The sequence below is a fragment of the Budorcas taxicolor genome, chromosome 14 (genome assembly GCF_023091745.1).
Source record: "Budorcas taxicolor isolate Tak-1 chromosome 14, Takin1.1, whole genome shotgun sequence".
NCBI classification, from domain to species: domain Eukaryota; kingdom Metazoa; phylum Chordata; class Mammalia; order Artiodactyla; family Bovidae; genus Budorcas; species Budorcas taxicolor.
Genome location: NC_068923.1, coordinates 65,323,452 through 65,350,961, shown reverse-complemented (window position 1 = coordinate 65,350,961; position 27,510 = coordinate 65,323,452). Strand labels below are relative to the sequence as shown.

Here is a 27,510-nt window from a genome sequence, read left to right as displayed (position 1 = left end):
TATAATTCTTTAATTGAAAGGAAGACTCTATATTTAGCATGACATTTGAAGAGGAAAACAAACAAACAGAAAAAGAGTACCAAAACAAGAATTATTAAACACAGATTATATCACCTAAAAGATAGCTTCAAGTTAGAAGCATACCTTCACACCTTGGAAGTGGATGATTCCAGTTACGACTCACTCCATGAAGGCAAGTGAGGGCTGAATTTCCAATCAGTGTATATCCAGGGAAACATTCAAATGAAATGGTTTGACCCACAGTAAAATCATTGCCGATTACAAAACCATTTCGAAATGGGCGTGGATCAGGACAGCTTTGCAACTGATAGGCTGGACAATGTAAAAAAAAGAAAATTTTCCTTTTTGAACTATGAAAGACTACAGGTGGGTGCTATTTGCAATCTGCAAAATAGATGTAGTGCTGCTTGCAATTGGTTAGAAATAGTAATTTGGGTTTATAGCAAGTGATGTTAATGACTGTATGTTTCTTATATCTATAATTTTCATATTAAAATTTTAGCATAATTTATTAAAATGCATTGTTTATTCACTCACTGATAAAATATATTTAAAGTTATAATGAAAATAGAAATTACCCTTAAAGCCACAGTTTTAATCAAACATACTCTGATCCCTTTACATAGAATGCAGTTGCTTTCTGGTTATATCACATGTATATAAGTATATGTGTAAGCCTAATTCTGAATCTTTCTGAATATCTTAAGCTAATTTTCCCTCTAAAAGAAATAAATCACACTCTGCCAAGTTTTTCTAAAGAAGTCATTTAACAATATAAAGTACTAGGAAACAATTTCCTTCTAACACAAATTTTGTACTTCAGTTATCAAAATATTCTTGGCATTGAAGCACAACTATTTCATTTGTTCATACTAATGTTGTTCTACATTCTACATGAGAGTAAAGTTCCTGCATTTATCACTGTATCCTAAAAGCTTTGCTTATTCCCTTTTACATATTAGATGCTTAATAAACACTGCTGAAAAATTTTTGAACCTATAAACAGTATATATACTCATATATTATTAATATTTGAGACTTTATTTTTAAGAAATTCAAAACCATATATAATTAGTAAAATATAAATTACCAGCAGAAATTATTTTTCTACTGACTATTAAATTCCTTTTTTAAAAACTTTTTTATTTTTCAGTAATTCCAAAGTTACACAAAGGTTGCAATAGTAAGAACTATGCCATCATCAGGTTTCCCAGTGGTTAACTCTGATACATTTTCACCATTCTCTCTTTCATTCCCTAACCCTGTCCCCATCTACATCTCTGTGTGTGTGTGTATATGTATGTGTGTGAACACACTTTCTTCTTTTCAAATTAGTTGAGAATAACTTGTCACATCACTTCTATTTCACAAAGAAAAGGACACTCTTATGTAACCACAATATTGAGAACATTAACACTGAGTGTGTTAAATACTTAATTTCCCAAATCAGAAATTTACATTTAAGGTTGAATAAGGTACCCTAAGTTGTTAACTAAGATATTACTCTATATTTAAAATTTTAATACTCTAAAGTTTTCAGAATTAATGAACAATCCTTTAAGGATGTTAAGTGCTTAAACTGTCATTTTCATTTGAATTAATATTCCATAAGCAAAATATATCAAATCCAAAAAGTCATTTCAATTTAGGGTAAAGGTATATCATTTGATTATTAGTAATTAGGAAATATTATTCTATTAAATAAATCCTTTCAATTTTCAATCACATTTAAAGGTAATTTTTCTCAGTTTTACTAAAATATAATTTATATACAGCACTGCATGAATTTAAGGTGTACAGTACATTGATTTGACTTATATGTTTTGTTCCAGTTCCAGTTCAGTTGCTCAGTCGTGTACGACTCTTTGAGAAACCATGAACTACAGCACGCCAAGCCTCCCTGTCCATCACCAACTTCTGGAGTCTACCCAAACCCATGTCCATTGAGTCGGTGATGCCATCCAACCATCTCATCCTCTGTGGTCCCATCCTCCTCCTCCTCTCAAGCTTTCTGAAAATCAGTGTCTTTTCAAATGAGTCAGATCTTTGCATCAGGTGGCTAAAGTACTGGAGTTTCAGCTTCAACATCAGTTCTTCCAATGAACACCCAGGACTGATCACCTTTAGGATGGACTAGTTGGATCTCCTTGTAGTCCAAGGAACTCTCAAGAGTCTTCTCCAACACCACAGTTCAAAAGCATCCATTCTTCGGTGCTCAGCTTTCTGTATAGTCCAACTCTCACATCCATACATGATTACTGGAAAAAACATAGCCTTGACTAGACAGACCTTTGTTGACAAACTAATGCCTCTGCTTTTGAATATGCTGTCTAGGTTGGTCATAACTTTCCTTCCAAGGAGTAAGCATCTTAATTTCATGGCTGCAGGTACCATCTGCAGTGATTTTGGAGTCCCCCCAAAAAATAAAGTCTGACACTGTTTCCACTGTTTTCCCATCTTTTTGCCATGAAGTGATGGGACAGGATGCCATGACTTAGTGTTCTGAATGTTGAGCTTTAAGCCAACTTTTTCACTCTCCTCTTTCACTTTCATCAAGAGGCTCTTTAGTTCTTCTTGACTTTTTGCCATAAGGGTGGTATTGTCTGCATATCTGAGGTTATTGATATTTCTCCTGACAATCTTGATTCCAGCTTGTGCTTCATCCAGCTCAACATTTCTCATGATGTACTCTGTGTATAAGTTAAATAAGCAGGGTGACAATATACAGCCTTGGCATACTCCCTTTCCTCTTTGAAACCAGTCTGTTGTTCCATGTCAAGTTCTAACTGTTGCTTCCTGACCTGCATACAGGTTTCTCAAGAGGCAGGTCAGGTGGTCTGGTATTTCCATCTCTTTCAGAATTTTCCACAGTTTATTGTGATCCACACAGTCAAAGGCTTTGGCATAGTCAATAAAGCAGAAATAGATGTTTTTCTGGAACTCTCTTGCTTTTTCCATGATCCAGCGGATGTTGGCAATTTGATCTCTGGTTCCTCTGCCTTTCCTAACACCAGCTTGAACATCTGGAAGTTCATGGTTCACGTATTGCTGAAGCCTGGCTTGGAGAATTTTGAGCATTACTCTACTATCATGTGAGATGAGTGCAACTGTGCAGTAGTTTGAGCATTCTTTGACATTGCCTTTCTTTAGGATTGGAATGACCTTTTCCAAATGTTTTGTGAAATGTTGTCTATGATAAGTTTAGTTGGCTGGATTATCTTGAATATAATAAAACTCATAGATGCCTGCATGATCCTGTGACAATTTATACATTTCACCTTTCTATGCTTTTTAGTTTAATAAGGATGTATAGGAAATACATTTTAAAAGATCAGGAAAAAGTTCTCATCCTAATATCATATATATTACAAGACCTAAACCCTAAATGTTGCCAATAATAGCATTAATGTGGAACCAAGTCCTTTAGTAGAAGAGTATACTTATCATTAATTATATACAATACATTCTTCCAATATTCAGAATGTTTTGAAAGTCACATCACAAACTTATGTAAAAATAACATTGATTCTGTGAATCTGTATTAACTTTTCAAAAAATGTCATTAGCTTAAAAATATAAACTCAGTAAAAGAAGACACAGTTTTTAAATTCAACATAATTCACAAATAATATCTAGTGATCATTGCTATACATGATGGCTCATGTTAATAATATTAATATTATATAAGTAAAAGTAACAAATGCTATATATTTTTATTTTTTATGCAAATAAAGTTTTTTTCAAGGACACATTGACTGAAAAATGCGATAAATAATGTTCAAATTCTAGCTTTTTCACATTCAAATAAGAATATTGCTCTGAAAAGCCAAAGGAAAATGAGGGCATGGAAAGAAGATGAAGTCAGGTTTAAAGTGAATAGCAAAGTGCTTAGCATAAGGCCCTCTACACTTGTTAGAGAAGAACCACAAATATACTCCTGAGCCTTCTAGATAGATGCAAAGAAGAAACTCAATCAGTTTCCTAGAAGTTTCTGAAATTAATTTCCTCAGGAATACAGTACATTTTGTATAGAAATGTGACAGTTATGATTTTCTGTTTTAAATACAGGATGATATGCAGTACTATTAAATTATGTTAGCAAGCCTAAGCTAAACGTAATCACTGAGACCCATGTGCAGTTGGATGTTACGTCTATTTTCAGTTCAGTTCAGTCACTCAGTCATATCTGACTCTTTGCGACCCTATAGACTGCAGCATGCCAGGCCTCCCTGTCCATCACCAACTCCCAGAGTTCATGCAAATTCATGTCCATTGAGTCGGCGATGCCATCCAATCATCTCAATCTCTGTCATCCCCTTCTCCTCCTGTCCTCAACCTTTCCCAGCATCAAGGTCTTTTCAAATGAGTCAGCTCTTCACATCAGGTGGCTAAACTATTGGAGTTTCAGCTTCAGCATCAGTCCCTCCAATGAACACTCAGGACTGATCTCCTTTAGGATGGACTGGTTGGATATCCTTGCAGTCCAAGGGACTCTCAAGAGTCTTCTCCAACACCACAGTTCAAAAGCATCAATTCTTCAGCACTCAGATTTCTTTATAGTCCAACTCTCACATCTATACATGATTCCTGGAAAAACCATACTCTTGACTAGACAGACCCTTGTTGGCAAAGCAATGTCTCTGCTTTTTTATATGCTATCTAGATTGGGCATAACTTTCCTTCCAAGGAATATGCATCTTTTAATTTCATGGCTGCAATCACCATCTGCAGGATGTTGGAGCCCCCAAAAATAAAGTCTGACACTGTTTCCACTGTTTCCCCATCTATTTGCCATGAAGTGATGGGACCTGATGCCATGATCTTAAGTTTTCTGAACCCTGAGCTTTAAGCCAACTTTTTTATTCTTCTCTTTCACTTTCATCAAGAGGCTCTTTAGTTCTTCTTCACTTTCTGCCATAAGGGTGGTGTCATCTGCATATCTGAGGTGATTGATATTTCTCCTGGCAATCTGGATTTCAGCTTGTGCTTCATTCAGCTCAGCATTTCTCATGATGTACTCTGCATATAAGTTAAATAAGCAGGGTGACAATATACAGCCTTGACATACTCCTTTTCCTATTTGGAACCAGTCTGTTGTTCCATGTCAAGTTCTAACTGTTGCTTCCTGACCTGCATTCAGGTTTCTCAAGGGGCAGGTCAGGTGGCCTGGTATTCTCATCTCTTTCAGAATTTTCCACAGTTTATTGTGATCCACACAGTAAAAATTTAACTACTCTTAAATTTCTTTTCAGGTATATACAGCAAATATTTATTGTGCTCTTACTCTTCTAGGCACTTGAGACACATCAATGAACAACACAAAAATCTCTGCTCTGGTGGAACTCATATCCAAAAGTATCACCTGCTTGTGAATCAACTAGAAATCAGGAAAAATTTGAATTAAATTTTTTAAAAATCACATGATCATTAAATCCTTTAATTATTAAGGCAGTGATGTAATTAAAGTTTGTTACTTTTGACTGAATATTACAATCACTGGAACTGCATTGTTTGAACAAATATTATAACTTAAACATTTACTTTTAAATCTCAGACTTTTAAGATCTGAATTGACAGTAAAAAGCGAAAGCAGAAAACAGCAAAACAAAAACTACACTAAATAATTTCTAATGATATACAAAGTGAAAGTGAGGTCGCTCAGTCGTGTCCAACTCTGCGACCCCATGGACTGTAGCCCACCAGGCTCCGCTGTCCATGGGATTCTCCAGGCAAGAATACTGGAGTGGGTTGCCATTTCCTTCTCCAGGGGATCTTCCTGACCCAGGGATCGAACCCAGGTCTCCTGCATTGCAGGCAGATGCTTTAACCTCTGAGCCACCAACATGGTAAATATTTTACAATCATTTCATCACAAAGTTCAAAGCAACTTATCTGAGATGTACTCTTCCTAACTCTATTATGAAAATGAAAAAATGAACTTATGCCCTACATCACTAACACTGAACATAGAGAATCCACATTTAAGCCTAGGTCTTCCAGAGTCTAAGCTTTATATTCTAAAGGGATGAAATTCATGCTCAAGGTCATGCAGCAGACTTATATTGGAAACAGACCTAATATAATATGATTGACAAAGTATTTATTTATTTCATATTCTCAAAGCAGTAGAATATCAATGAATGCTATGTTATTCTTTCATTATAAAGTAAAAGAAAATAACTTTGCATATAGTAGATGAGCACCACAAAATATCTTTTCAATATACTCATTTTGATATGAAAGCAAAGACTCAATCTTACATTTCCCCATGTCCTGTCTGACTGCCTGGCCTTGATTTGTTTTATTTTACTGTGTATTAAAATGAATTAAATACTTTTTTCATGGTTAGAATTTGTAAGGCCTCAAAAATACATAATTTCCCGACATTTGGTTGCCTGAAAATTGCATTATTTAAAACTCTTCCTAACTGAAGCTTGTCTTGGTTAGGCTCCTTTTTTCTTTCTAAAACACAACTTAGAAAATACTTAAGAGTTAGATTGCTAATAGCTGTCTAGAGGCTAAATAATTTCTTATTTTGTATTATTCCACTCACCTTGGTATACAATGTGAAACCCTTGTTTGTTTTGTGAATAGTCACTGTGAAAATACAAGCTGGTTTCATGGGTTGTGCTAAACAAGGAAGATGGTATTTGAGGACCACTAAGTCGCCCAATAACAGTACTAGTTTCTGAGGATCCACTTCTTACTTCCAAATAATCATGTATGGTTTCTGTAGAAAAATTTACAAACTGCAGATGGACACCTAAGGAAAAAAAACAAACATTATGCTACTTATTTATTTTTTACCAAATTAAGTGCATGCATATACACAAACACACACATTCACACTAATGTTGTTAAGATATATTTCCATTTAGGTTGAGAGGCATACTGTCAAGATCTGGGCCACGGGTTTGCTGTCTGCTCAGAACAATTAGCTTTGCTATAGTTCAAAGTAATAGAATACTGCTCTCAAATGCCCACAATTTGTCACATGGGAAAATCTCATTTTACTACAATGTCACCATAGCAAAACTAATCAAGAAAGTAGCTTTCTTGCTCTTTAATACCATTTAAAATTAGATCAATCAACTCTTAAAGATGAAAAGCCACTCAATAATTTTTATTTTGTAAAAGGCCAATTTGAGGGCAAAATACGATTGCAAAGTTTTATATATTAACATAATCAGATTTCACGACTGTGTTAGAAATTAGTCACATACAGGGGATAAATCAACTTCTCAAAAATATCATTTTGAGGCATGTAATTTTAAGTATGCTGTTTTAGTATTTTCTTGTCAGAAGATAATGCCAAATGTTATATTATATTTGTGATAAAATCTAGGGGTCATTGTTATTTGCTATATTACAAAATAATTTCTTTATAAACATAACTAAAATATGGGATGGTGAAATGCCTTTGGGGTAGAAAAAATAAAAAGTCTCATTGAGGTTGTTGTTCAGTCACTCAGTCATGTCGGACTCTCTGTGACCCCATGGATGGCAGCGTGCCAGGTTTCCCTGTTCTTCACCATCTTTCAGAGTTTGCTCAAACTCATGTCCATTGAGTTGGTGACCTTAAAGAGGTATGTTCTCGTAATTCAATTAATATTCAGTTTTTATTGAATTTTATGTTTTGTTTTCACAACTATCATTCTTCAACTTGTTAGTAATAAAATCTGATATTTTTTGTGTTTTCCTTTCACAAGGCACTATTTTAAGTTTTTTATATGCTAACATTTCATGCTCATGATTACTTGTGAGAATGAGGAAACTGAGGCACAGGGAAGCTCAATATTATTCTAAGCTTACATAATATCCTAAAAGAGCTTAAATTACAAGTCAGATACTCTGGCTGTTGAGCTGTTGCTCTTAATAACTAGTGAGGTTTTCAAGTCAAATCATATTTTGTTCCTGGAAACAGTTACATGCAAATCCTTTGATACATGGAAAAAGAATTCTATGAACAAATAAATTTGGGAAATACTCAAAATATGCTTTAAAATATTAAATTCATTCTGGATAAACAGAAAATCTTCTTAGAAGTTTGAACATGATTAGCTTAATATGTGAAGCTACAAGAAGTACATATTTTTCTAAAAATTTCCCCACAGTAATCTTTTCACACATTATATTATCAATAATATTTGCATAGACATGAGAAAAATATTTCTTTAACTTTATATGTATTCAATTTTATTTTAATGTTTATAAATTATTTGTCAAATACATTAGAACCAATATTGAGGTAACCAATATCAAAGAAAACAGTGGAAAACTTAAATGTAGTCAAATCAGAAACAGTCTCCTGTTTTTATTTCTAAAACAGAGAAAGAGATGCATATACTTTTTAAGTTTTAATAAACAATTTTTAAAATAAATGAAGCATTAACAAGAACTATGATGATATGGCACTACTGCAAATATATCTAATAATTTATTTTAAAATAATTCACTTATCTCCATAAGCAACATGGGATGAGCCCTCTTAAGTAGCTAGTAAAAGATATAAGAATAAACATACTGTTTCAAATCTATTATTCATCTATTCACTTTCAATCAAAAGTTATAGAATTTGGCTATGACTTCAAGTTAAAGGGTGTTCCTATGTTGGAGCTAAAATAATTATCATTAGAAAGTTCCACAGCATTCTTCTCTCAGTGACCTACTATTCTCCCCAAACTTCAAACCAGTCACATAGTGCACAAGTTTGTTGAATTTCTTTAGCTTTGTTATCTGCAGTTTGCCATATGTCATTCTGTTTACCTACAATTTCTTTTGTATTCCACACAGCCTGACCCTCTTTTCTGGGCTTACTTACATTTAAAGCCACAGTTCAGGCATCACTTCCTCTGGCAAAACTTTTTTTGCGTTTCCTGGACTAGGTTGGATGTCTGTACTAAGCTTAATCCTGTACTCTTTAATTTACTTCACTGCAATTGCATATCTGACAATCTGTCTCCTCATCATGACTGTAACTCAACTGGGAAAAAGTGCATAGTCTGTTTTACCATGCATCTATCCCCAGCACTTAGCAAAATACCTGGAGTATGATATGTACATACTCAGTATAGAGTTCCAAAACTATCAGTTTCTATTAATTTATGTAAAACGTTCTTAATGAATTACTATTCTGAGGCTATTGATGCTTTTGGGTAAATGCATGCATGCAGCATGCAGTCAGTTGTATCTGACTCTTTGTGACTCTATGGACCATAGCCCACCTGACTTCTCTGTGCATGGGATTCTCCAGCCAAGAATACTGGAGTGGGTTGTCATGCCTTCCTCGAGTGGATCTTTCCAACCCAGGGATCAAACCCACACATCTCACGTCTCCAGCATGGACAGACAGGTTCCTTACCACCAGCGCAACCTGGAAAACCATTGGGTAAATGAAGCATCTAATAAGTGAGTTGGGCTTCTGTGATAGCTCAGTTGGTAAAGAATCTGCCTGCAATGCAGGAGATCCTGGTTCAGTTCCTAGGATGGGAAGATCTGCTGGCGAATAGATAGGCTACCCACTCCAGCATTCTTGGGGGTTCTCTTGTGGCTCAGCTGGTAAAGAATCTGCCTGCAACGTGGGAGACCTGGGCTTGATCCCTGGGTTGGGAAGATCTTCTGGAGAAGGGAAAGGTTACCGACTCCAGTATTCCGGCCTGGAGAATTCCATGGTTTGTATAGTCCATGGGGTCACAAACAATCTGACATGACTGAGCGACTCTCAATAAGTGAGATAATACAGAATATCTTAACTCTAAATATACTAGGTTTGTATTTCAAGGAGTATCTACATGTTATTCTACTGTGATTTAATGAATAAATCTATCCCCAATCTAACACTGCTATTTATGCATTTATAGACTAGTGGGATATGAAGTAGGTGCAAGAGAATATGTTAGTGATACAGGAGGGAAATAATTTATTTTTAAATGTATTATATATATTTAATGCTATATATATGAACACTGGGAATTATATTATTAGAATTAGAAAGGTATTATTATATCAACATGGGTATTTAAATCTTACAGTAGAAAAACTGTACTACTTTTTAAATGTATAAAACTTATTTATTTACAATGAATATTACATTCAATAGATTACCAGAAAATAATTTTTCTATGTACTACTTGGCTACAATAAGCAGAAGAGAGTTACAAAAACAAAATACATGAAAATCATGTTGCATTTATCATTACTACACACATCTAAGTCAGGCTATATTCATACATATTGTCTGGAAAATATCATGGTTTTTCTATTTATCAACTACCTATAAAATTTAAAAATGCCCATATTCTTTCAATTATCCAAGAACTCCAAGTGAAGCACATGTAATCACAAAGTAAACTATAATTTGTGAATATTTCATTAAGCTCTTATTACACTTTGATATTTTCTAAAGGATGAATTAATAATATAAAAAACTCTTTCATGTGTTTTTAATATACATACCAAAACCTATGGGCAGCTTTATTGTCCACGTGCAATCTAAACTGCTGGGGTAGTTTCCAGGAAACCCAGGGCTGAGGATCACACCACTGAAATCTGACATTGCACCACCACACTGAGCTGCAAGAGAATTGAGGTGCCACTTAAGCCAAAGTACTTTTTTGTATTAAAAACAGACTGAAATCATTTTGAGTATGAATCAAGTTTCTGAGTTAAAACTGATACAAATTTTAATATTTTCAATCTAATTCACCACATACCAGTATTCAAATATAATCAACTGAGAAGGCACTTTGTAAAATACATAAAAGGATAATGTATTTCCTTCCTCAGCTGTAAATACAAGCTAAATCAATTACTGAACAGAGAAGAGTAGTTCATGTGCAGTGAATACAATCAAACAAGAAGCACAGATCCTTTTCCATAGTGAGCAGTACATTTTTGATCCAAAGTACATCTAGAAATGTTTTGATTCATTCAAAAGATGATACAATTTAGAATAAAATCAAGCCAGCTACACTCATTTTAAGTATTGTAGTGAGGAGAGTTTCATTTCGCAGTCTTCCTCTTTTCCTATTTTTGTGAGGAGGCTAAAGGTTTTTAAGTAAAATACTGGTTTCCATTGATAATATGCAAGGGATTCATAGACCATAAGATATGGCCTCACTTTATCCTAAAATAATCTAGATAAAAAATAGGGGAGTATAACATAAGTAAAAAGATGCCCCCATATTTGAGAATTTTGGGATAAATTTATACTTTTTTAGAGTCCCTATTATTCTGATTTATTATAAATGAGCTAACCATAAACTATAAGAACAGATAATTACCCAAGTTTTAATTTTACATGATTATATAGAATTATTTAACATGTAATAAGAGAACTGCAGTCTAGAAGCTAATTCTTTCCTCTTAGTGTACATTTTTATCCTTTTGTCACAGAAGGACTAAAATACACATCTCAGTTGTTGGTTGAAGAATCAGGTTTCATGATTGCACATCAGGTTAGAAAGTTACTTGTAAAAGTATCTGCAACTTCATTCATTTATTATTATGAACAGCAACAAATAGATATATTCAAACTTCAGCTTATAGATCATAAAGGCAAATTCAGTAGAAAGTTTATCAATGTTCTATGTGATATCAGTAGCTAGTTTGATAGCTATCTTTAGCTATGTGAGCTGAATAAATTATGAATCAAGCAGATTTTACTAAGGGGATATATATAACCTTGTAGTTAATCTGCATGTCAACCTTTCTTTAAAAGTTGTAATTATCACTGTGTAATACACCTGTATATTTTCCATCCTTCTCAAATCTCAGCTCATCCATCTTTAAACCAGAACAGTTTTCAACATATATAAACCATTAATGTTTACCAATTAATTTTCCTAAAATTTGATTATCTATATATATTTATTACACAATCCAATAACTGGGAATTATAGAGACAATATTTTGGCCAATCAAAAGTACTTTTAAAGTTCCTGGAAAGAATGCAATTGTATATTTGTTTTGCTTTATTCTGAATTTTAAGTGAAAGAACACAAGGACTCTCTTTTGCTTTCTTGCCTTCACAATCTCAAGTGTTTGAGTTACTCCCTGTCCCTGTAATTCTGCTACTTTCCATCTCTTTAGAAATGATCTCAAAATCCTGTCCTCTGCATTGCCCACATTGCTAGAGTGTAAATCTCAAAATCAGAGAAGGAAGAAAGAAAGAATACAAAAAAACAGATAGTGAAAGAGAAAGAAAAATAGTAACAAACCATGAAAACAAGAAGAATACAAACACTGCATCTGCCTTCAGGTCCACACCCCTGCCTATTTTCTCAGTGACTCTGCAAGCTCATGCACACCTAGGCCTTAATGACAACACTGTGCTTCACCAGCCGTTTCATAGGAGACTCTTTTGAGCCCTATTATATGCTTTTTTTCTTAAGGACACAACAACAGCATAGTCCTCCAAGATAAAATCATCTTTGATTTTTCCTTCAGATTTATCTCTATTACATAGAAATCTCAAGTGATTTTTCCTTTCTTCTACCACAATATCTGGCTGACTGTTTATTTTTCAGTTTATGAGATTGTAACCTTGAGGCCTGATGACTACAGTTTTAAGGCATTCAGCCTCTTGCCTTCAGTTTCTCCTTAAAATATAGTCATGATATCAATTCTAACATTTTGTCAAATATGGTATAAGTTTACTGTCCAAAATTTATAAAATATAAAAATTGAGTAGAAAATAAATAACAGTGCTCTGTAATTCCACTACCCATAGATAACCTGTCTACCTTTATAATTCTTTATTTCTCTGCAGAAAAGCATACATTCATGCATGTGTGTTTATACACTACATATATAAAGAAAACAGGATGATACTGAGAATCACTTTAAGAATTTTTATATTTGACTACATATTGTAAACTTTGTTCATGTTATTAAATATTCCATTATAATGTTCACTTCCCCTTTTCCCATTATTGGACCCTTAAGTTGTTGCATATTTCTCATTATAATACCACCGTGGACACCCTGTGTATTTCAGGTTTGGTGTTAAATATTTTAATGTGTTCTCTCACTTCGTTCTCATAATGGGCCTATTACTATTCCATACAACAGATAAGCAAACAGAATAATATACTTGCCATGCAAAGCTATTGCACCTTAGCTGAAATTAAAATGTAGATACATTGCACATCAAAATATGATCAGTATTTAATACAGTTTCATACAAATTTAGCTGATTTAAATTTAAAATTTCTAGTTTAATTTCATTGAAATATCATTTCCATCTAATACTTCCCTTGTTAACAATATTCAATGGAATATAAATTTAATCAAAACACAATATTTACCTAAAAACTAAGCAATTTGTTAAGAGTAATAACCGAAGCTAATAATACAGCAAAATGGAAATTACCATATCATAACTGAGTGATATTTAAATTGATACAACTTTCTAAAGCAATTTGATGATATTTGTAGAATTTTTAAATAGTTATTCAATAACAAAATTTATCTATTCATGTAAGATCCTAAGTAAACAATAAGATATCTGCAAGAAGGCATGTGAAGAACACTTTGAAAGAAATGTGTATAAATGTATAAATATGAACTAAAGGTGTATAAACGTATATCAAAAAGACAAAAAACTAAGCTAACAAAAGAGAATAACTATACAAATTAGACTATGCTATGGACGCTTACCCCTTGGAAGAAAAGTTATGACTAACCTAGATAGCATATTCAAAAGCAGAGACATTACTTTGCCGACTAAGGTCCTAGATGTCTAGTCAAGGCTATGGTTTTTCCAGTAGTCATGTATGGATGTGAGAGTTGGACTGTGAAGAAGGCTGAGTGCCAAAGAATTGATGCCTTTGAACTGTGGTGTTGGAGAAGACTCTTGAGAGTCCCTTGGACTGTAAGGAGATCCAACCAATCCATTCTGAAGGAGATCAGCGCTGGGATTTCTTTGGAAGGAATGATGCTAAAGCTGAAGCTCCAGTACTTTGGACACCTCATGCGAAGAGCTGACTCATTGGAAAAGACTCTGATGCTGGGAGGGACTGGGGGCGGGAGGAGAAGGGGACGACCGAGGATGAGATGGCTGGATGGGATCACTGACTCGATGGACGTGAGTCTGAGTGAACTCCAGGAGTTGGTGACGGACAGGGAGGCCTGGCGTGCTGCGATTCATGGGGTCGCAGAGTCAGACATGACTGAGCGACTGAACTGAACTGAACTGAACTGATGTGCTATAAAGCCATTTAAAAAATAAAATTTTTGGAAACATGCTATGATGGAGAAAATATTTCTAAGTGAATGTCAAGAAAGACATTATAAAAACTATACATACTGTAGAATCTCAAAACTTTAATTTGTTCACTCAACAGTATTTATTGGATATGTACTTAAGATACTAACTGTTCTTGGCAGTAAAGGACAGTAATGAATAACAGACCAAAACTCTCTGCTTTCATATCAGCAAAATATATATATATATATATATATATATTATTTTTGTCTTTAGCATCTCAATTTTATACTTAATTGGATATATACATACCCCATATTCATAACACTTACATAAATGACATTATCTGTATATATATATATTTTTGTAATAGTTACTATATGTATGTATGTAATTTGTAATTGGTATTATATGCATAAATTATTTATAATACCTAAATAAATAAATCCTTCCAAAATTGTCATCCAATCTAAAGTCTGAATGCTTTTATTATTGTTTGTCAATAAAAGACATCTTTACTCAAACATTAATTTCCAGTACTCTCTAACAAAAATTGTGCATATGGCACATAGGCATCACAGACTGAATTGTGTCCTCCTAATATTCACATGTTAAAGCCCTAACTCCCAAATGTGACTGCATTTGGAGATAAGTGATATCTCTTTTAAGGAGATAGTTAAAGTTAAATAAAGTCATGAGGGTAGGGAGCTCTAATCTAATAGTACCAGTGTATTATCGGGGAGCTCTCTCACAGTGAAAAGGCCATGTCAAGATGTAGGGAGAAGATCATCTTCTACAAGTCAAGGAAAGAGGTACTCCAAAAATACAACCCTGCCACCACCTTGACCTTGAACTTCTAGCTTCTAGAAATGTGACAAAATAAATTTCTGTCGTTGAAGTCATTTAGTCTATAGCATTTTGTTACACGAGCCCAAGGATATTAATATATTACAGGTTTGTTCACTGTAAATTGGTAGGTATTGAGGTCACACCAATTCTTTTATTTTTTCCCTACTCAGAAAGGGTAATCTTCTTCATTCATTTAATTACATCTTTCATTCAATACCCTTTGTAAATTTTATTGACTGACTATATTTCCCAATGACTTCAGTCAACACCATTCTCATCTTTCTTAAATTCCATCAGGTATTCAATGGCATTAAACACTAAATCACTCTCCTATTTCATTTCATTTATTTCTACAAATCATGTTTTAATGATGGAAATCATAACTCACACTTTCTTTTCATACTCTATAGAGCCCAGAATATTAATGGTAGCATACAGACACCAGAATCTTAAAAACGAGAAACATTAAGGTAGATAGAAATAACTGGAAGCTGCATTAAATTAGGGTAAATATTTGGGTTCGAATTTCAAAGTCTCAAGTATTCTTTTGATACATCATACATCTCATGGGGTGTCATGCTCCTTTTGGTAGACTCTAGCTTTCTTACCTATTTTGGCTCAAGAGTAAGAAATATAATATTTACTTGTTTTCCTGATCTATGAGTATGAGTAGTTCTATAATATTATACTGAGAAAACTCTCTGGGAATCAGAAAACCTAATACCGTTTCTCAATTTGTAGTTTTAAGCCATACATTGATAATTACTTTGGGACCAAAAAATGTAAAACTTTAAAATTAAAAAAAAAAATTGAAACATTTATCTGGGAATATAATTTTCATAAAACCTGCAACAGGCAAACTTTATGTTTGAAAAACAACATATACAAGGTATATCTTTAAAATATCTAATAAATAATTTATAGTCCTTTAACTCACCCAAACAAATTGGGATTGGATAATTCCATCTTCTTACAGGTCCAGGCATGCATGTAATATGAGAATGGCCCTATATAAACAAGACAGAGCAGTTCAGTACACATTTTTAAAAGTCTAAATATAACATAGGATAGTGAATGATACTTATGAAAACAATATATTGCATTGTAATATTTTTAATACTATTGAAAATCTTAGTGTGACTTAAAACAAGGAAGGTAATTATATACACTTGTGTTAAAATGTAAAAAAAATAAGATTTTGGTAGAAAAATTAAGACTCTATATCACATTAAAATTGTTTTAACATTGTTCTACCAAAACATGTTCCACTAAGGTACTGCATTAATTACACAAGGGAAATGGTCATATATATAGTGGTTTACAATAAAGTGCTGTAATATTCAAGGTGAGATAGATAAAAATGATTATAAAATTCTATTATAAAAATATGAAAAGTCAACTAAAGTATATTAAATTTATATAGAGTCTAGAAAAACTTAATGTTCTACTGAGACTAATAATTTGGGATAAAAGTTTAAAGACTATAAATCATTCATTTTAAATTTTATTTCCTCTAAGGAATTTATTGATTTAATATGTGAAATAGTTTCTGTCTCATTTTTTTTTCCTTAATTTCTTAATAGGTCTATGCTTTACGGAGATTTTTATGAGTCCATAAATTCAGACCGTTTAAAAAACTTGCAAAAGATTAATATAAACACATGAATTGATAATTTACATTGTAACTCCATAGTTTTAGCAAAACTTATTTGTAGTCATTTTTTTATGAATCTGGGGAATTTATTATCACGGAAGCTTTATTCAATGCTTTAAGTAGCACTTTCATTTTTATTTGCAAATTCTGAAAATCTAGGAGTTCAATTTTTACATCTTATGTGTACAGAGAGAAAGGGAAACATTTATTTTGATTTCAAAATCATCTTTGATTACTTGCAAACAAAACAATTTAGTCCATTCCAGCAATTTCTCTCACAAATACCTCATTGACAAATTGAATACCTTTTGATTTAATAATGTTAAATTATGCAGCCTGAGATAAGTATTGTTTTATAACTTCTATATTATTAATCATTAATTTGCTAAAATATTCTGAAAGGGTAATGAAATTCAAAGCTAAAATTTTAAAATAGACCTACCTGAAGAGAATAGCCTTGATCACACTGAAAGGATACTACATCACCAACCATGTATCTGTCTCCAATTTTAATCCCACTGCTAGGAGTCTGTGGTTCAGGACAGGAATCCAAACCAATAGCTAAGAATAATTAGCAGTAAAATGTAACTTTCAAATGCTTAAATCATGCCTAAATTACCAAAATTGAATATTGATGTCATTAAAACTAGATTTACACTGAGACATTAAGGATATTCTGTGAATAAGATTTAACTGTATATGGTTACAGCAATGTGCTTCGGAACTACACCACAGAACTATTTGAATTTTCATGGCACCAACCATTAATTAGCTGTGTGATTATACCTAAACTCTTCTTTAATTCTCAGCCTAAACATCTTCTATGATACAAGTAAAAATTCCTAAAAAGAAACTTGCTAAATAAAAATAATAGTTTAGTGTGATAATAAAATGGAATTCTATATGTAAAACATTCTAAGAAAAATGACTAAAAAAATATTTACTATCTTGTCCATATCACTTGATACCTTTTTTTGAAATGGAGATGATAATTCAAAACACTTCCATTATTTTTACATTAACAACTTATTTTTCAGTATAAAAAATAAAAGCATACTAAAAGTAAAATGTTTTTCTAAAATGTTTCACTTAGTTTAGCATTTCTTATTGAAGTATATTTGACTTACAATGTTGTGCTAATTTATGCTGTATAGCAAAGTGATTCAGTTATTATATATATTATATATATATATACACTTTTTTATATTATTTTCCAGTATGGTTTATCACAGGATATTGAATACAGTTCTCTGTGCTATACATCAGGATCTTATTGTTTATTCATTTTTTATAAAATAGTTTACATCTACAAACCTCAAATTGCTACTCTGTCCATCCTACCCTCCCTCTCTCTTGACAACTACAAGTTTGTTATCCATGTCTGAGTCTGTTTCATAGATAAGTTCATTTGTGTCATATTTTAGGTTTTACATATAAGTGGCGCCATCCAGTATTTGCCTTTTTCTGACTTACTTCACTTAGTATGATAATCTCTAGGTCAATCCATGTTTCTGCAAATGGCCTTATTTCTAAAATTATTCATTTAAAAGCTCAAAAATTGTTCGATGTTTTTGCCAAAACATTTTTTAAGCATGTGAATATATTACTATCAAAAACTTTTTTATCTTTAATAGGAGCCAATGTTTGTTATCTATTTCTCTATAGTTCACATTTTGAGCTAATCTAATACATATCTGATGGTTTCCCAGGTGGAGCTAGTGGTAAAGAACCTGTCTGCCAATGCAGGAGAGGTAAGAGACCCAGGTACAATCCTTGGGTCAGGAAGATCCCCTGGAGGAGGAAATGGCTACCCACTCCAGTATTCTTGCCTAGAGAAACCCATGGACAGAGGAGTCTAGTGGGCTATGGTGCACAGGGTTGCAAAGAGTTGAATATGTCTGAAGCAACTTAGCATGCATGCAATACAGATCGGAATGGATGAGAGGAAGCAGTCACCACTCCAAAATCATTATGTGAGTGTGTGTATACTCATTATAAATATTCATGGTATATAATCATTTATTAAAAAAGCATTAAAACCTAAATTCTAAAGAATAACAATACTTTGGCCACCTTATGCAAAGAGCTGACTCATTGGAAAATACCGTGATGCTGTGAAAGATTTAGGGCAGGAGGAGAAGAGGGCAACAGAAGATGAGATGGTTGGATGGCATCAAAGATTCAGGAAAGCAACTCCAGAAGACAGTGAAGGGCAGGAAAGTCTAGCATGCCATGGTCCAGAAGGTTGCAAAGAGTTGGACATGACTTAGTGACTGAATAACAACAAAAAGTATGACAATATCATATAGATTCTTTCACTCCTTGACCATGTTATTTCTCTCTGATAGATGCCATCATACTTAACACCACCCCATCCATCATCTTTGTTGCATTTGACATAAATTAATAATGAATAATTATGTAATTAGTTATTCAATATTTATCCCCTTCTGAGAATATAAATTTCATAAAGGTGGCTTAAAGCACACAGTCCTAAGGAAGCACTCAATAAACATTCTTCGTAAAGATGAATGAATAGAAAAAGAAAGAAAGATCATTCTATTATATTTCTTAATAAATACAAATATCTGCCTTTGCAAATGGAAGAAATTTTATCTAATAACATAATGGTGAGAATAGGTACAAATTAAAGGATAGAAAAGTAAATAAAAGCAGTGACTGGGTAGAGCTGTGGTTAGATTGGGAAGTAAGGTAGTAAAGATGAGGAGTAAACTGGTCATTTAGGAATGCACTTGAGGCAGTCCTAAAGGAGACTGAGTCATATAGACTAGAATTTCAATGCTGGTGCTGCAATTAGCTAGGTCTCTAACCATATGTCAAGCTCCACGTTTCTTGATCTTTTGTAATCTTGAATTTATAGAACCAGGAAAGTTAAGTTATCCTTAAATTGTGGCCTACTTTTAAAATTTTAAGAGTTAATGTCTCACTTTCCATATAACTTTTGAAATCCAAGAAAAGACAAAAATGGTGTTACATTTACTTTCATCTCATTCAACATCCACTAATGGGTCTTATACATTAAATTCATCTGATTTTATAGAAAGCTTTCTAAGAATGATTAACCAAATAGAACAGTTATGATATAAACATATACATCTGGTCAATATGATTTCACTTTCCTTTTCAGTTCATTTCATTTCAGTTCAGTCACTCAGTTGTGTCCGACTCTTTGTGACCCTATGGACTGCAGCATGCCAGGCCTCACCAACTCCTGGAGTTTACTTTAGAACAAGGAAAAGTAGTATATTGGATGTTCTGAACAATACATTTATTATCCTTTACCATTAAGGTCATTTATGTGATCATTTTTGCTAAGAAGGCTAAATTCAGTACATGTTCATTTCTCTTTTCTTTCTATCAAGAACTCTAGTCAGGGTCATATACATAAAAAACAACTAATTTCCCCAAGTGTTGATTTTCTCCTCTGGGAGGATAAAGAAAATATTGCACAGTTATGCCACAAAATAATGAGACTCATTTTTAAGAGAGATTTTTTTCCATAATGTATGTATATATAGCAAAATATTTATGAAAGAGTTTTAACTTAAAACATAATATAAACTCTATAGATTATGTAATAATAATTTTGTACGTTAAAAATTCTTATAAGCAAATAATCACAGAGAAAACTGACCAAAAGTAAATATGTGAAATATTAGCAGTAGTTAAGATTCTTGATATGAAATTATTGGTGATTTTTATGCACTTTCTTATATATTCCTGCATTTCTAAAACTTATATGAAGTGAAGTGAAGTGAAGTTGCTCAGTCGTGTCTGACTCTTTGCGACCCCATGAACTGTAGCACACCAGGCTCCTCCATCCATGGGATTTTCCAGGCAAGAATACTGGAGTGGGTTGCCATTTCCTTCTCCAGGAGATCTTCCTGACCCAGGGATTGAACCCAGGTCTCCCGCATTGTAGGCAGATGCTTTACCATCTGAGCCACCATGGAATGCAAATAATAATGTCACTTATGTAGTAGATGGATGTATCTTTCCTTTTCCCTGATACGGGGAAAGACTGAAGGCAGGAGGAGAAGTGGGTGACAAAGGATGACATGGTTGGATGGGATCATTGACTCAATGGATATGAGTTTGAGCAAACTGTGGGAGACAGTAAAGGACAGGGAAGCCTGGCGTGCTACAGTCCATGGAGTTGCAAAGAGACAAGACTGAGTGACTGAATAATAACAATAAAATCTAGTAGATAAAGTAGAATTAGTAGAGAATTTGGGGGTATAAAAATATATTTCAATCATTAATAATATTGTCTCAGGGAAGGAAATAAGGTAATGAAGTAATTAGATAAGAAAGAGAAGTCATATATTAACAACCCCTCTCATTTTTTTTGCATTCAATTATTTTACATGCACTAAAGAAAATAAAACAGAAATATCTTTAAAAAACTGCAGTTCATATTTATAAGTCATTTTTTAAATTTACAAAACTGAGTGATTAAATTCAGTAGTTTAAAAATGTCTTCTTTATTATTTTTCATTGCTTTCTAAGTAACAATACCAGTAGGTTATTTGCAGGAATCAACAAAGAAAAGGTATTTGTAAAATGTTTCAAACAGCTCTCTCCTGTTTGACTAAGCTTAGCCAATCAATATATTGAGTCATTTTCATCTTTAAGGGTATAAATTTTATAAAATTATGTGTCTGGCAATCAAAGATGCTCTTTGAGAGAACTTTTTTAATGGGAATTGGTTCAATGAATTAAGTGCTATAGCCAAAAACAAACAGAAATGAATACAAGGAAAAATCCACATCAAAAGTTGAACAGAATTAATTATATATGCTATTAAATTACTGTGGGCAGTTACCCTGGCTGTCAACATTAAAACCTCAGTCCTCCAATTTCAAAAATTTATTTGTAAACAAAAATATTCTTTCTAATTTTGTTTACAAAGCAATCTGAAGGAGAAAATGGTGTAAATCATAACATTTATATTTGATCATTTTGAATATATACTATAGTATTCCATAATGATTTTAATAAGTCCTTAATGCAATGAGATAGGGAGAAAGGGAGAGAAGAAAGTTTAATTATTGCTAAGACTCCCAGTAAGACTGTTATGTAAAAAGGAAAAAAAACAACACTTTATGAATTTGATATGACAACCCATGTACAAATTTATTGAAAATAACCAAAAATCCTGGATTTATTTCCTGCAAATGCAGGAGACTTAAGATACACAGGTTCAATCCCTGGGTCAGGAAGATCCCCTGGAGGAGGGCATGGCAACCCACTCCAGTATTCTTGCCTGGGGAATCTCCTGTGGACAGAGAAGCCTGGCAGGCTACAGTCCATAGGGCTGCAAAAAATCGGACGTGACTGAAGTGACATAGCATGCATGCAAGAGAAATCAACAGGAACTGAATCATATGTCTTTGGACCAGTGCTTGTATTCAATGATAGTGAAGATCTTATTTTAAAAATATTGCAGGTCTTCAATTTAAAATTTTTCTCTAAATAATGGATAGAAAATAACTATTATTATTAGGTTTACACCACATTTAATGATTTTTTAATATGTTAGAATTATCACTTGGCATTTAATAATTATCATTATAAAATAATGGCTTGAGAATAATGTAGACGTTTGTGATAAAGGATGAATTCAATATGAGCTGGGCTACTAGTTGCAGGACTTGGAGAAATCAACAATGATAAGTATACAGACTTTTTCAACAGAATGTACCTTGTATTAACTAATATACTAAAGAAAACTTGTCACATATTATTATGTAATATTTACATGTATATTTTAACTCTGTTTATTTAACTTATATGCAGAGTTCATCAAGCAAGATGCTCGCCTGGATGAAGCACAAGCTGGAATCAAGATTGTTGGGAGAAATACCAACAAACTCAGATATGCAGATGATCCCACTCTAATGGCAGGAAGTGAAGAGGAACTAAAAGCCTCTTAATGAGGGAGGAAGAGAGAAAAAGCTGGTTTAAAACTCAACATTCTAAAAGCTAAGATCATGGCATCTGGCCCCATCACATCATGGCAAACAGAAGGGGGAAAAGAGGAAGCAGTGACAGATATTATTTTCTTGGGTTCAAAAACTACTGCAGATGGTGACCGCAGCCATGAAATTAAAAGATGCATACTCCTCTGAAAAAAAGCTATGACAAACCTAGACAACATATTAAAAAGCAGAGATATTACTTTGTCAACAAAGGTCCTTACAGTCAAAACTATTGTTTTTTCAGTAGTCATGTACGGATGTGAGAGTTGGACCATAAAGAAGTCTGAAAGCTAAAAAATGGATGTTTTTGAACTGTGGCACTGGAAAAGACTCTTGAGAATCCCTTGGGTAGCAAGGAGATCAAACTAGTCAATCCTAAAGGAAATAAACCCTAAATATTCATTAGAAGGACTGACGCTGAAGTGAAACTCCAATACTTTGGCCACCTGATGTAAACAACCGACTCATTGGAAAAGACCTTGGTGCTGGGAAAGATTGAAGGCAGGAGAAAAGCGCACTGGAGGATGAGATGGTTAGATAGCATCACCAACCCAATGGACATGAATTTGAGCAAACTCCAGGAGATAGTGAAGGACAGGGAAGCCTGGCATGTCACAGTCCATGGGGTTGCAAAGAGTAGGACATGACTGAGTGACTGAATAACAACATGTAACATAAATGTCTATAAATAAAGTTTTTCAGACAGAACAATTTTGACTTCAAAAGCAAGTGGTGCTGGGAAAACTGGTCAACCACTTGTATAGAATGAAACTAGAATACTTTCAAACACCATACACAAAAATAAACTCAAAATGGATTAAAGATCTAAATGTAAGACCAGAAACTATAAAACTCCTAGAGAAAAACATAAGCAAAACACTCTGATGTAAATTATAGCAGGATCCTCTATGATCCACCTCCCAGCGTAATGGAAATAAAAGCAAAAATAAACAAATGGGACCTAATTAAACTTAAAAGCTTTTGCACAACAAAGGAAACTATAAGCAAGGTGAAAAGACAGCCTTCAGGATGGGAGAAAATAATAGCAAATGAAGCAACTGACAAACAACTCATCTCAAAAATATACAATCAGTTCCTGCAGCTCAATTCCAGAAAAATAAACAACCCAACCAAAAAATGGGCCAAAGAACTAAACAGACATTTCTTCAAAGAAGACATACAGATGGCTAACAAACACATGAAAAGATGCTCAACATCACTCATGATCAGAGAAATACAAATCAAAACCACAATGAGGTAACATCTCGAGCCGGTCAGAATGGCTGCTATCGAAAAGTCTCCAAACAATAAATGCTGGAGAGGGTGCAGATAAAAAGAAACCCTCTTACACTGTTTGTCAGAATGCAAACTAGCACAGCTACTATGGAGAACAGTATGGAAATTCCTTGAAAAACTGGAAATAGAATTGCCATATGACCCAGCAATCCCACTGCTGGGCATACACACCAAGGAAACCAGAATTGAAAGAGACACATGTACCCCAGTGTTCATCACAGCACTGTTTACAATAGCCAGGACATGGAAGCAACTCAGATGTCCATCGGCAGACAAATGGATAATAAAGCTGTGGTACATGATGGAATATTACTCAGCTATTAAAAAGAATGCATTCGAATCAGTTCTAATGAAATGGATGAAACTGGAACCTATTATACAGAGTGAAGTAGGTTAGAAAGAAAAACACCAATACAGTATATCAATGCATATACATGGAATTTAGAAAGGTGGTAATGATGACCCTACATGTGAGACAGCAAAAGAGACACAGCTGTAAAGAACAGACTATTGGTCTCTGTGGGAGAAGGCAAGAGTGGGATGATTTGAGAGAACAGCATTGAAACATGTATATTATCATATGTGAAACAGATCACCAGTACAGGTTCCATGCATGAGACAGGGTGCTCAGGGGTGGTGTACTGGGATGACCCTGAGGGATAGGATGGGGAGGGAGGCGGGAGGGAGGTTCAGGATGGGGAACACATGTACACCCATGGCTGATTCATGTGAATGTATGGCAAAAAGCACCACAATATTTTAAAGTAATTAGCCTCCAATTAAAATAAATTAAAAAAAAAAAGTCACCGACGAGTAGCAGTGTAAGTTTAGAAATATGTGGTACAGGCTTTGTTCATGTTTACCCTGATTCTCATATTTTCTTACTTATGTTTACCTATTTTTAACATTTGACCTAGCAGTATTCTGAAAAACTGAGTACTCAGTAATAGATGTGTGTTTGTGTGTGTGCTCAGTCGCTCAGTCATGTCTGCCTCTTTGTGCCCCCATGGACTGTAGCCTGTCAGGAATCTTCTGTCCACAGAATTTTCCAGGCAAGAAATACTGGAGTGGGTTGCCATTTCCTACTCTAGGGGCTCTTTCCCACCCAGTGATCGAACCCATGTCTCTTGCGTCTCCTGCATTGGCAAGCAGATTCTTTACTACTGAGCCACCTGGGAAACCCCAGTGATAGATTCTACTTATAAAATTTTAGTCTAAAGAATAAAGATAAGTAAAATGATAAATAGAATCTGGCATGTAGGGACCATTCACTCATTACATGAGCAATTACTGGTGCCAATTGTATAGTCTTACTGTGTTAACACACATGCTGGAAATGCAAAGATCAATTAGCAACATAAGCAACCATGCTCTGAAGAAATTCTGGGTGGAGCTAGAGAGGGGGTTGTTTTAAAAGATGGCTTCAGTGTAGCAGAAAAATCACAATATATGAAGGCTGTCTTCTATTTAAATAATTATTTCATAGGAACTAACCTATGTGAGTCCAAAAAACAATATATTTTATCAGTTCATAACGAAAGGGAAGGTGAGTATGCTGGCTTGGCATGTTAAGTGGATAATGTTTCAAGTTATTTTTCCTTCTTTTATGGAAAAAAAGGGGAGCATTTTTTGTAAAACATATTATAGTATTTTTGGAAGGGCAGTTAAAAATGAAGCTGAAAAGGGAGACAGGATATAGACTATGTAAACAATCGTGTAATCTTAATCAATGTAGAAGGTTGTATTTTCCTACTGTGGTTAATGGAGGTAAAATTCAGAGTTATTAAGAACAAAACTTCTGTACTCTGTGTGCATCTTGGTTCCACTAGTTTCTTGCCTTTTCTTGGTAAAATCTGAGATAATCTCTATGTCTCAGTTTCCTCATCTATAAAATAGATTCAAAATTATACCAACTTCACATGAATACTTTGATGCATAAAGAAAACAATACATGTATAACACCTAGATAGTTTCAGGAACATAGGATGCCCTCAAAAAATGTTAACTAGCATTACTGAATGCTTTTAAGCATGGAAGTTAGGTTGTACATTTGGATTCTAGATAAAGGATATATATATTTTCTATTGTTATGAAAGCACGTCTCTGTATGTTTAAGACTGATAGATCTCACATAAATATTCTAGTAATATAGAAAACACATATAAAGATTTACATAAAGCTTCAAACTTAAGTACCTTCAGTTTTGTGATTGACTTACAAAGAGAAGCTTCTATAAGAAAATCCAGAAGACCAGGAGCAGTGTTACTATAATAGCTCAAGATATAACTACAGAAACTTTACAGCTACACAAACACAATGTTTTATGAATTCAGAAACTCTCTTAGAACCAGCTCTCAATCAATACCACAAAGACATGAAAAATCAATGAGATGATCATGAAATAAATTCGGATAAGAGTAAACTATGCCAAAACTAGAATGGCCTTACAGGCTTAAGGAGTGAAATGTGTTTATAAAGATCAATTACACATACTTGCATGTAATATAGTCTAGGTTAATAGCAATTTAAATTAGAAATGACAAACATTAACAATTTAACTTGGACAGAAGGTGTTTCTAAAATTAATAGTTACAAGATGGTATGCATGAAGTAGAATAAGACAGTTTAGGTAAAAATATAATTAATCTTACAGTCACTATTTTTTCACAAATAATCAATTATCTAACTAGCCCATTTTTTATGGTTATAAAAATAAACTTAAGACCTAATGCATTAGGTCTTAAGCATATTGCTCAAGGAAGGAAAGCAATAAAATAAGTATTGTGTTGAATTGAAACCTTTTGTTATTTATAAACTACATTTAAATGAATACATTCCTGAGCATTGACTATTTCACAACTATTTTTATAATTTGGGTATTCAGACTAGTCGTCCAACTATTGCACAAGATGGAAAGATGTTTTCAGGCCACCTGAATTTTTATAAGATTTACAGCAAAATTATTATTAGTAGATATAATGAATGATCTCAGGTGTGGGAGGAGGGAAAAAATTATTCATTATGGTGACATTACCTTCGTTTTCCTCAGAGACTACATACTGAGATCTTTGAGCACCCCTAAATTTTCAAATACCATTACTATATAGTTTCCCCTTTTAAAATAAGTTCATTTTATAAGTTCAAGACCAAAAACTGTTCATTGATTTATAAATGTTCACAGTCCCTCTAGAATTTTCCATTAGGTGCTAGTGAAGAGGCTCAGACGTGTTCGACTATTCGCGACCACATGGACTGTAGCCTGCCAGGTTCCTCTGTCAATGGGATTTTTAGGCAAAAACACTGGAGTGGATTGCCATTTCCTTCACCACGGGATCTTTCCAACCCAGGGATCGAACCAGGGCCTCTTTCACTGAAGGCAGACTCTTTACTGCTTGAGCTACCAGGGAAGGTACTGGATTTTTCTTTAGTGGGATTTAAAAGTGTGCCTCCATAAATAGGAAGTATGAGGAAAACTGCATATG

The 27,510-nt window shown here is 33.7% G+C and overlaps 1 protein-coding gene across 1 annotated transcript in view; it reads right to left on the bottom strand.

Moving 5' to 3' along the window:
* Nucleotides 1-27,510, bottom strand: part of CSMD3 (CUB and Sushi multiple domains 3) — a 1,391,498-nt gene that overhangs the window by 118,505 nt on the left and 1,245,483 nt on the right. The window contains exons 39-43 of the mRNA XM_052651435.1: nt 17,173-17,291; nt 16,014-16,083; nt 10,477-10,593; nt 6,575-6,784; nt 145-333 (exon numbers count right to left, since the gene is read on the bottom strand). Of these exons, the coding sequence (XP_052507395.1) occupies nt 145-333; nt 6,575-6,784; nt 10,477-10,593; nt 16,014-16,083; nt 17,173-17,291 (705 nt within the window). The remainder of the gene's footprint in view (nt 1-144; nt 334-6,574; nt 6,785-10,476; nt 10,594-16,013; nt 16,084-17,172; nt 17,292-27,510) is intronic.